General features: G+C 47.2%; 1 protein-coding gene across 1 annotated transcript in view; it reads right to left on the minus strand.

The window, feature by feature from the left end:
* Positions 1-5,822: 5,822 nt before the first annotated feature.
* Positions 5,823-11,542, minus strand: part of LOC105990061 — an 18,190-nt gene continuing 12,470 nt past the window's right edge. Inside the window, 2 exon segments of the mRNA XM_013022374.1 lie at positions 5,823-5,897; positions 10,783-11,299. Of these exon segments, the coding sequence (XP_012877828.1) occupies positions 5,823-5,897; positions 10,783-11,299 (592 nt within the window).

Raw genomic sequence — 11,542 nt, forward strand, 5'->3', positions numbered from 1 at the left:
GCTGAGGAATTGAACCCAGGGTCTCATGCATGCAAGGCAAGCACTCTACCACTGAGCCACCTTCCCAGCCCTTGACTCAAATTTATATAATTAAAGTTTATGTCATGGTCATAAAGACTTCATTTTTTCTAAAGGAAAGAAAAATTGGAGAAGAGTAGTTGTATTATACATGAACAAATCCTAAAAATGCAAGACAACTAAGTAAATGTAGAACTTTGGATAAGTCGTTAAAGTAAGATCAGAAATGCATCTTTGCTTTACATCTAAACGGAGGATTGCTTGAGCTAACTTTAAGATACTGTTTTCTTTCTTTCTTTTTTTTTTTTGCTGGACATGGGGCCTGAACTGTGGGCCTGGATGCTGTCCCTCAGCTCTTCAGCTCAAAGCTAGTGCTCTACCACTTGAGCCACAGAGCCACTTCCAGCTTTTTCTGCTTATGTGGTGCTGAGGAATCGAACCCAGGGTCTCATGCATGCAAGGCAAGCGCTCTACCACTGAGCCACCTTCCCAGCCCGATACTGTTTTTTTTTTTTTTTAAACAAGGGAGGGAAAATGATGGCTCTGGCAGTGGGAGAATGAGGAAACAGGCAGTCACAAAGGACTCAATGAGGGGCTGGGAAGGTGGCTCAGTGGTAGAGCGCTTGCCTTGCATGCATGAGGCCCTGGGTTCAATTCCTCAGCACTACATACACAGAAAAAGCCGGAAGTGGCGCTGTGGCTTAAGTGGTAGAGCGCTAGCTTTGAGCTGAAGAGCTGAGGGACAGCACCTAGGACCAGAGGTCAGGCCCTATGACAGACAAAAAAAAAAAAAGGACTCAATGAAATCCACTGCCATGCAGTTTTAATTGTCACGTGTAGAACTGAGACTATCTCTGTCGGTACAATCTAGGATGTGAATGGGGCTAGAGTGTGAGGGCGTAGTGCTGTGAATGCCGCCTGTCCCCAGCACAGCTTTGTTAGTATAGGGAGCAACCACCTCCTCAGGTGTCCAAGCATCTGCCTGTCTGGGATGTGTGTTGTAATGAAATATACAATTTTTTTTTAAACTTGCACATTGACCTGGATGTTGGCGGCTCACACTTGTAATCCTAAGCTACTCAGGAGGCTGAGATCTGAGGATCACAGTTCAAAGTCATCTGGCTTACACTTGTAATCCTAGCCACTCAGGAGGCTGAGGTCTGAGGATCATAGTTCAAAGTCAACTGTGGCAGGAAAGTCTGTGAGACTCTTCTCTGCAATTAACCACCAGAAAACAGGAAGTGGCCCTGTGACTCCAAGTGGTAGAGAACTAACCTTGAGCAAAAATGCTCAGGGACAGGGTCCAGGCCCTGAGTTTAAACCTCCGAACTAGCAAAAACAAAACCTTACACATTGAGTTGGGCACCTGTAATCCTAGCTACTCAGGAGGCTGAGATTTAGGATTGTGGTTCAAAGCCAGCCAAGGCAGGAAAGTCTATGAGACCTTTCTTATCAATTAACTACTGAAAAGTTAGAAATAGAGCTGTGGTTCAAGAGAAGGAATGCCAGCCCTGAGTGAAAAAACTCAGGTCAGTGCTCAGGCCTCGAGTTTAAGTCTTAAAATAGTCAACAAAAATAAATAATAGGGCTGGGAAGGTGGCTCAGTGGTAGAGCGCTTGCCTTGCATGCATGAGGCCCTGGGTTCAATTCCTCAGCACTACATAAGCAGAAAAAGCTGGAAGTGGCTCTGTGGCTCAAGTGGTAGGGCGCTAGCCTTGAGCTGAAGAGCTGAGGGACAGCGCCCAGGCCCAGAGTTCAGGCCCCACAAATAAAATAAAACATAATGTCTAGGTGCTGGTGACTCACTCCTGTAATCCTGGCTACTTAGAAGGCTGAGAAGTGGGCTGTGCTGAGAAGGTGGAGGTGTGATTGGGAGGGTCAGTAAGGGAGAGGCAGGAACAGTTTTGTTCCTGGTTAGTGAATTTGGAGATCTTTACAGTATCAGAGCCTCGTTTAAACGATCTCCGTTATACGGCTTTGGTCAGTGCGTTTTGCAGGAGAATGTGGCAGGAACATGTGGGCAGACTTAGCACCCAGCTGGCATGTATCTGGCACGCAGCAAGATTATCCCTGGCTTTTCCAGGTGCCTTTGCTATCCTTTAACTTGCTTCTCTCTCTCTTCCTGGTGAATCTCTTAAGTAAGTCCAACCAGTTTTGCTTCTTATTTCCTAGCTATTACAAAAATCTTACCCTCTCCTCTTCTCTTTTAGGGGTTGTTATTATGACTGTTTTTTTTTTTTTTTTGTCGGTCATGGGGCTTGAACTCTAGGCTGGCCACTGTCCTTGAGCTCTTCAGCTCAAAGCCAGTGCTCTGCCACTTGAGCCACAATACCACTTCTGGTTTTCTGGTGTTTTATTGGAGATAAGAGTCTCATGGGCTCTCCTGCCTCGGCTGACTTTGAACCTCAATGCTCAGATCTCAACCTCCTGAGTAGCTAGGATTCAGGTGTGAGCCACTGGCGCCCATTTTTTTTTTTTTTTTTTGGTATGGGGCTTGAAGTCAGGGTCTGGGCACTGTCCCTGAGCATTTTTGCTCAAGGCTAGCACTCTACCTCTTGAGCCACAGCGCCACTTCCAGCTTTTTCTGTGTGTGTGGTACTGAGGAATCTAACCCAGGGCTTCATGCATGCTAGGCAACCACTCTACCAGTAAGCCGCATTCCCAGCTTAGAATTCACTTAGCTTTTTTTTTGCTCAAGGCTGATGCTCTACCACTTGAGCCATGCATCTACTTCAAGCTTTGTGCAGGTTAATTGGTGATAAAAAGCCTCAAATTTGTTTGCTTGGCTGGTTTTGAACCAGGATTCACGGATCTCAGCCTCTGAAATAGTGAGGATTACAGGTTTGAGCCATCTGGAAGAAGGTCACTTTGTGGGGAGACAAGGGAAGCTACTATTCTAAAACTTTATAATGGACCTAAAATGGATTGGAAGTTAGGCGAGCCTGGAGAGGAGGTGGTTCTCTGTTGAACCCAGGCTATTTTCAAGATGGGAGAGACCAGCAGGCTCCCTAGGGTCTGAGAACAGAAAGAGCAAAGGCAGTTTGTTGCTGAGGGGTGGGGGTGGGGGGTGTGGTAGCAAGTTCAACAGTGAGGAAATCACAGATCATATATGAAGGATGCTGGTGAAATAATTCATGCACCTTATTTGTAAATTAACTTTTCTCACCTTTCTGCAGAACCGCTATGTTGTTATGATTAAGATTTCTGACAATGAGGGGCTGGGAAGGTGGCTCAGTGGTAGAGTGCTTGCCTTGCATGCATGAGGCCCTGGGTTCGATTCCTCAGCACCACATAAGCAAAAAAGAAAAAAGCTGGAAGTGGTGCTGTGGCTCAAGTGGTAGAGTGCTAGCCTTGAGCTGAAGAGCTGAAGGACAGCGCCCAGGCCCAGAGTTCAGGCACCACGACCGGACCTCCCCCCCCCAAAAAAAAAAATCTTGGGCTGGGAAGGTGGCTCAGCGGTAGAGCACTTGCCTTGCATGCTCAAGGCCCTGGGCTTGATTCCTCAGTACCACATAAGAAAAAAGCTGGAAGTGGTGCTGTGGCTCAAGTGGTAGAGTGCTAGCCTTGAGCTGAAGAGCTGAGGGACAGCGCCCAGGCCCAAAAAAAAAAAAAAAGATTTCTGACAATGAGCCTGTGCTGAAGTCTCACGCCTGTACTCCTAGCTACTAAGGAAACTGAGATTGAGGATCCCATTTTGAAGCCAGCCAAGGCAAGAAAGTCTGTGAGAACCTTTTTTTCAATAAACTTCCAAAAAAATTAGAAATAAAGCTGTGGTTCAAGTGGCAAGGTGCTAACTTTGAGCAAAAATGCTCAGGGATAGGGCCAGGCCCTGAGTTCAAGCTACACACACACACACACACACACACACACACACACACACACATACACACAAATTTTATTTTTTTGGTCGGTTGTGGAGCTTGAACTCTGGGCCTGGGTACTGTCCCTCAGCTCTTCAGCTCAAGGCAAGTGCTCTACCACTTGAGCCACAGCACCACTTCCAGTTTCCAGTGGTTCATTGGAGATAAGAGTCTCACGAAATTTCCTGCCCAGGCTGGCTTTGAACTGTGATCCTCAGATCTCAGCCTCCAGGAGTGATCCAGCGGTGCCTGGCTTGTCTTACTCTTATCTGACAAATATACAAAAGAATTTTGGGAACTTTTTTTAAAATTAGAGATTTATGGATTCATTCTTTACCTCAACTAATTAAATTCATTTGATCATATTTTGCTGTGTGACTAGAACAAAATGTTTCCTAAGAGTGACAGCTTACTACTGTATTAAACCAGATAGACCCAGTGTCTGCTTTCCATACTTAGTGCATTCTAGAATTGTAAGGGATTTGGAAGGGACTTCTCAAAGTCTGCAAATAGGCCTGACATGAAACACTCCTGAAATTCCAGCATTTAAGAGATTCAGAGTTCAAGGTCTGCCTTGGACAGGCTCAGGCCTGTCTTGAAAACACATAAAAACAAATGAACAAGGGCTGGGAATGTGGCTGCGTGGTAGAGTGCTTGCCTAGCAAGATAAGAGTCTCACAGGGACTTTCCTGCCTGGGCTGGCTTGGAACTGGGATCCTCAGATCTCATCCTCCTGAGGAGCTAGGATTTTAGGCATGAGTCACTGGTGCCCAGCTCTGACTGTTGTTTTTTTTTTAATTTATTTTTGTGCCAGTACTGGGGCTTGAACTCAGGTCTCTTAGCTTTTTCTGCTCAGTCTGGTGCTCTACCACTTGACCCACAGCTCCACTTCTGACTTTTCAGTAGTCAATTGGAGATAAGAGTATCATAACTTATCTGCCTGCTGGCTTGGAACAGGAATCCTCAGATCTTAGCCTTCTGAGTAGCTAGGATTACAGGTGTGAGCCACCAGCCCCTGGCTCTCTTGTTATTTACTTACTACTATTAGTCCTGGGGCTTGAACTCAGGCCCTGGGAGCTGTCCATAGCTTCTTTTATGCTCAAAGCTAGTGGTCTACCATTTGAGCCACAGCTCCACTTCTGGCTTTTTTTTCTTTTTTAAATAATTTATTGGAAATAAGAGTCTCATGAACTTTCTTGCCTGGGATGGCTTTGAACTGGGATCCTTAGATTTCAGTCTCCTGGGTAAGTAGGATTACAGGCATGAGCTACTGGCACTGGACTTTAAAAAAATATTTACTTGTTTGTTTATTTATTTGTGCCAATCCTGGAGTTTGAACGTGGCCAGAGGGCTGCCCTTGAGCTTTTTATTTTTTTGTACAAGGCTAGCATTCTACTTCTTGAGCATCAGCTTCACTTATGCTACAAGCCTACAACTTCACTTTTCAGTGATTCATTGGAGATAAAAGTCTCAGACACTTTTCTGCTGGGCTGGCTTTGAACTATGATCCTCACATCTCAGAGCTAGGATTTGAGGCATGAACCACCAGCACACAGCTTTTATTATTTAATTTAATTTATTTATTTTGTTGGTCATGGGGCCTGAACTCTAGGCCTGGGCGCTATCCCTCAGCATTTCAGCTTAAGGCTAGCACCACATGAGCCACAGTGCCACTTCCGGGTTTTTCTGCTTATGTGGTGCTAAGGAATCAAATGCAGGGCCTCATGCATGCAAGGCAAGCGCTCTACCACTGAGCCACCTTCCCAGCCCAGCTTTTGTTATTTTAAAATACAATATTATACACAGTTATATATATCCTTCTTCCATGATACATATTGTGCGAGTAGCATTTTAATAACTTCATAATATTTTATCATGCAGACATGCTGCCATTGCTGTATACCTCTATTTTTAGATAATTACGTGATCTCTAGTCCTTTACTGTTACAAACATGCTGCAATGAACCCTCGAACATAAATCCTTTTGCATTTGCTGGAGTTGATCTGTAGGCTAAATCCCTAAAAAGAGATATGAAACATCAGTGTGGACAGATGTCAAGGGTCCTTTCTTTAATCCCATCAGCTTCCTGGAGAGCCTGTCTTCTCACTTCATTTATAAAACAATGTAAAGAAAGGATTGAAAATTTGGCTGAAGAGATTAAAATTTCCTTTTTACTTCATTTCTAAAACAACAGCAATAAGCCCTAAGATGCATTTAAAAATAGTCACAGTGTTGGGATATAGCTCAGGGGTAAAAATGAGGCTCTAGGATCAATCCCCAGCACTGTAAAAGAAGAGACAAAAAATAAAGTCACAGGGGCTGGGAAGGTGGCTCAGCAGTAACGTGCTTGCCTCACATGCATGAGGCCCTGGGTTCGATTCCTCAGCACCACATAAACAGAAAAAGCCGGAAGTGGTGCTGTGGCTCAAGTGGTAGAGTGTGCTAGCCTTGAACTGAAGAGCTGAGGGACAGTGGACAGACCCAGAGTTCAAGCCCCACGACTGACAAAAAAAAAGTCACAATTCTTTCCATTTCCTTTTGTTTTCTTGTTTGATGAGGTTTAAGACCCACCATAATCTGAGCAACTAACTATACAGTGCAAAGGAGAACAAACTGTAAAAGGAATGTGTGGTGTATTAGCTTCCTTAGGCTTCAAAATTCAGGACTTTTTTTTTTTTTGGTCGGTCATGGGGCTTGAACTCTGGGCCTGGGCGCTGTCCCTCAGCTCTTCAGCTCAAGGCGAGCACTCTACCACTTGAGCCACAGCGCCACTTCCGGTTTTCTGGTGGTTTATTGGAGATAGGAGACTTTCCTTCCCAGGCTGGCTTTGAACTGTGATCCTTAGATCTCAACCTCCTGAGTGCTAGGATTATAGGCATGAACCACCACACCAGCACCTTGCTAAAGACTTTATAGTGTAAGGGAGAGATTTTTTTTGGACAATAAGAGTAGAGAGTGTCTGTGGCCAGCAGGGGGCAGCATACCCCCACAGAGAATTAGGCTGTGGCTGGCAGAGTGATTTGGGATGTCCTCAGCTATGCAGGCCCACTGAGCCACTTTCTCTGCCATCTCCTGGTAGGAGCAGGCTGGAGTAGGGAAGAAAGCCTAGCTAAAAGCCGAAGGTAAACTGAAATATCCGATGCAGGGTGCCATAGAGTTAAAGAGGAAAGGAGATTATGAGCACAACATCTCATTGCAGAAGAGAGCTTGAATTAAACATTGGATTATCCCAGCTACTCTTGGTGCCATAAAACACAGAAGGAATATACTCTTTTGAGTTGATATATTTCATTTCTATTTTTCTGAAAACTGAAGAAAATGTTAAATCTTCTATCTTCTGTTCACCTAGAAAGAAGACTTATTATTTTACCCTAAAAAAGCAAGTTAGCCTGCTCTTTTAGGCAGCAAATGTATATGGAGTGCGAGGTGCAGCAATGGTGCACAGGATATGTGTGGTCTCTGTTCTTGTTGGCAAAGCAGAAAAGGCTTGGGTCAGGAAAGTTTTAATTGTGACACTGGAACTGGCCTTTAGGGAAGTGAATGTCTCAGTAACTCTGAAATGGAAAAGAAAATATACTAACACCTTCATTCTGCCTTACTGGCCTCAGGATTCACAAATGAAAGAGCACCTGAATGATGCCCCAGGAAAGAGCAAGCACTGTGCAAGTGGAAGACTTAAAAAGCCAGAACTCATGCAGGTGAAACAAGTAGCATCTTAGTGTGTCCTTACTTGTGGGCCAGCCCTCTGCCAAATGCAAACATGAACTCCACTAAGATCAAATCATCCCCCTCAGACTCACATTGGTGTTGTGAAGCCCACATTACAGAGGAGGTACTTGGGGTGTTGGGACCTTATAATCAGGCTGTTAAAAATTCACGGATCAGCCCAGTGCAAGTGGCTCACACCTGTAATCCTAGTTACTCAGGAGGCTGAGATCTAAGGGTTGTGGTTGGAAGTCAGCCTCGGCAGGAAAGCCTGTGAGACTCTTATCTCCAATAAACCACCAGAAAACCAGAAGTGGTGCTGTGGCTCAAGTGGTCGAGCACTCTCCTTGAGCTGAAGAGCTGAGGGACAGAGCCCAGGCCCAGAGTTCAAGCACCACGACTGACAAAAATAAAAAAATAAATCATGGATCTGAATTTGAACTCAGCTGTGACCCTGGATGACTTTAGGCTTCCTCAGTGTGGTTCTGTAGAAGAGAATCAGCACTAAAACATTAGGTGACAGAGCCAGGTATGGTTGAAGGCTTGTAATCCTAGCACTTGGAGGGGGAACCAGTTTGAGGCTAGCCGGTGCTACACACAGCAAAACTATGTCTTAAAAACAGAAAAAATTATGTCATATATTACCTCATGAAAAAAATATAAAAATTGAGTTACGGCTTTTCACACATGCATCAACATATGCAACTCGTCAGTTCTAAAATCATCCCATGTACTACTTTCTATAAAATGGAAACCCGCCATGTGTCTTAAAATAAGCCTCCCGTGGGGGGCAGTGGATCACACGTGTAATCCTAGCTACTTAGGACAGACTCTCCTGGGACTTGAACTCAGGACCTGGACATCGTCCCTAAGATTTTTGTTCAAAGCTAGTGCTACCGGGTGCTGGTGGCTCACGCCTGTAATCCTAGCTACTCAGGAGGCTGAGATCTGAGGATCGCGGTTCAAAGCCAGCCTGGGCAGGAGAGACCGTGAGACTCCTATCTCCAATAAACCACCAGAAAACCGGAAGTGGCGCTGTAGCTCAAGTGGTAGAGCGCTCGCCTTGAGCTGAAGAGCTGAGGGACAGCGCCCAGGCCCGGAGTTCAAGCCCCACGGCCGACCAAAAAAAAAAAAAAAAAAGCTAGTGCTCTACTACTTGAGCCATGTCTTTACTTCTGGTGGTAAATGGAGATAAAAGTCTCATAGATGTCCCTGCCTGGACTGGCTATGATTTGGGCTCCTCAGATTTCAGTCTCCTAGCTATGATTAATTACAAGTATGAGCCCAGGGTGCCCAGCTAGAAACTCTTACTTCTAAGTAATCATCAAAATGCTGGACTGGAGACATGACTCAAGTGAAAGACATGGCTGTAATCAAGTAAGCCAAGTGAGTTCAAGGCCCTGAATTCAAGCTTCAGTACCTGCTCAAAGAAAGAACAACAATAAGGCAACTGATAAAGTTCTCCATTTAACCCGGTGGTACCCGTTATTATTAGCTAAGGGAAAAACAAAACTATAGAAAACCAGAGGAGGAGGAAAAATAGGAAGAAGGGCTCACAAGTAAAAAGAAGCCAAAAGGAGAATTTTTAGTCAGGTTCTCCTCCTCCTCCTCCACCACCTCCTCCTCCTCCTCCTCCTCCTCCTCCTCCTCTTCCCCCTCCTCCTCTTCCTTCTTCCGTGGGCTGGCTTCGAACCATTACAGGCATGAGCCACCAGCACTGGAGTCACAGTTCCTGTGTAGGAACTGGTTGGGGATGGGTTCAGAGGGTTCCTTTGCCTGTGCTAAGTCCCCAGGGCACAGAATTGACCAAGTTAGGACATCAGGGTAAGGAAGTGAGTGTGTGAGTTTCTTGGTGGACGGGAGGAGGTAAGCCTTGTCTTTGTTCGCTGCTGAGGAGAGGGCTCACAAAGCATAGATCTTGGGGATTATGTTCAACTTGAATCACATAGTTCAGAGATGGTAAATAACCTTCTAGATCTTGGAGTCTTCAGTGGAGGAGCAAATGCCCAATGAGAGCTACTATATGAGGTGGGTATTTCTCAGTCTCTCTCTGTCTCTGTCTCTGTCTCTGTCTCTGTCTCACATACACACACACTTCATACACTTCACAATGGTATTATTGTCTCCATTTTACAGATGAAGAAACTGAGGCTTTCTGCCTCAAGTGAAAGTCACACAGCCAGCATTCCAACAGGGCAGAGACTAACTCTGAACCACTCACTGTTTCTTTGTTAGTACAGAAAAGAGGAAGAGGAGGAGGGAGAGGAAGAGGAGAGCTATGGGGGAAAAAGATGAAGAACAAAATAAATGGAGCCTACAAAGACCACCAGTTGGCCAGCAAGCAGATTCTGGTGTGTGTGTGTGTATGTGTGTGTGTGTGTGCGTGCGCACACACACACACGCGTGCCAATCCTGGGGCTTGAACTCAGGGACTGGGTGTTGTCCCTGGCTTCCCCCTCCCCCTCCAACTAGTGTTCTATTGACTTTCCAGCCTGGGCTGGCTGGATGCTTGGACCCCAGCCTCCTGGGTAGCTGGGATCACAGGTGTGAGCCACCAGTGCCCAGCCCTATGGGGAGATTCTGGAAGGGCGTTCTCAAGGCAGGGTCTTTGGAATTAGCCACTCCTGAGCCAAGCATAGGACTGTTCTTTTTCAAAAGAGGAGTGGCGAATCTGCGCAGAAAAGTCGCGTTTCTATACAATGTGGCAACTGTTCCACACGACAGTCCAGCGGTGCCGGACAGAAATTCCTGTGTCCCCAACCACATCCAAACGTGGAAAGTTACTGAGCCCCAGTAACAGCAGCAGACGCTGGCTGGCCACGAGGGCTGCGCCCATTCAGTCGCAGGCAGCTACTGTGGATTCCATTGTCACTTTGCCTCATAAAATGAACCCTGGATTTTTTTTTAACGACTGTTCTGGAAATGTGAAATTTAAACACATTCACATTCTTACTAGGTTGGGTCTGTTTTGCTTTTAAGACTCTAAACACATCTGGAGTAAATGTTAAATAAAATAGGTTAACTCCTGCAACTGAAACAACAACACACCCAAATAGGTCACCAGTACCACGAGTCCAGCGCTCACTTTGAAGTGTTCACAATACAGTGATTGGAAGAAATATTCCATTAGAATCTGCAGGACGGCCACCAGCTCACGACATTAGGGGATGGCGACCGCGGAAAAGTAAATGGCTTTACCCTGGAAGCTTTCACAAGTCCATTGCAACGGACAGGGAAGAAGTGTGTCCCCAGGAATTCAAGAGGTGCAAGGAATTCTTGGTGGGACCGCCGGCGAGGTTTTCCCGGGCTCAGTCCCTGGGGAGGGCGGCTCTGCGACTCGAGTCCCACGGGGAGGGGGACCTGGTCAGGGTGGGCGGTCTCCTCTTTGTCCCAATCCACCAGCCCCGGCCCTTTGCAGTGTGGGACCCCGCGCGTCCGCACCCAGGGGGCGGAGGAGGGGCAGGAGATGCCCGGGTGGGTGAGCACACACATCGCCTCGTACCACCTCCGAATACCAAGCCAGCGGCGGGGGTGGGAAGCCGGGACGGCCTCCGATCTCTCCCACACCCCCAGCCTGGCCCCCGGCCCGGGGTGCCGCCTCTGTCCCCCGCAGCGCAGCCGGGAAGGGCTGGCCCGAGCCGGCGCCTGGGTCCGGTTGCCAAGGGGGCAGCGCCAGGGCCCCAGGCTCTGCCAAGCCAGGACAGTGCTCCGTCCTCTGCGACGGAGAAAACCCCCAAACCCGAGGGACGGCCCCCCGCATACCCCCCCCCCGACCCGCTCCCACTCCTGGCCCCGGCGCTGCGCCCCCCGCGGGGTTGGGGCTGTGTATGCTGGCGGCTGTCTCACTGCCCCCCTAAAGCTGCGACTTTTTTTGGGGGGGAAGATGGCAGGTCCTGGGGAAACAAAGGAAACTTGGGCCCGGCTCCGAGAGCGGCGCGTGCGGCCCGCGTGTGCGCCC

This window comes from Dipodomys ordii, unplaced genomic scaffold, assembly GCF_000151885.1.
Source record: "Dipodomys ordii isolate 6190 unplaced genomic scaffold, Dord_2.0 Scaffold62, whole genome shotgun sequence".
Taxonomy (NCBI): Eukaryota; Metazoa; Chordata; class Mammalia; order Rodentia; family Heteromyidae; genus Dipodomys; species Dipodomys ordii.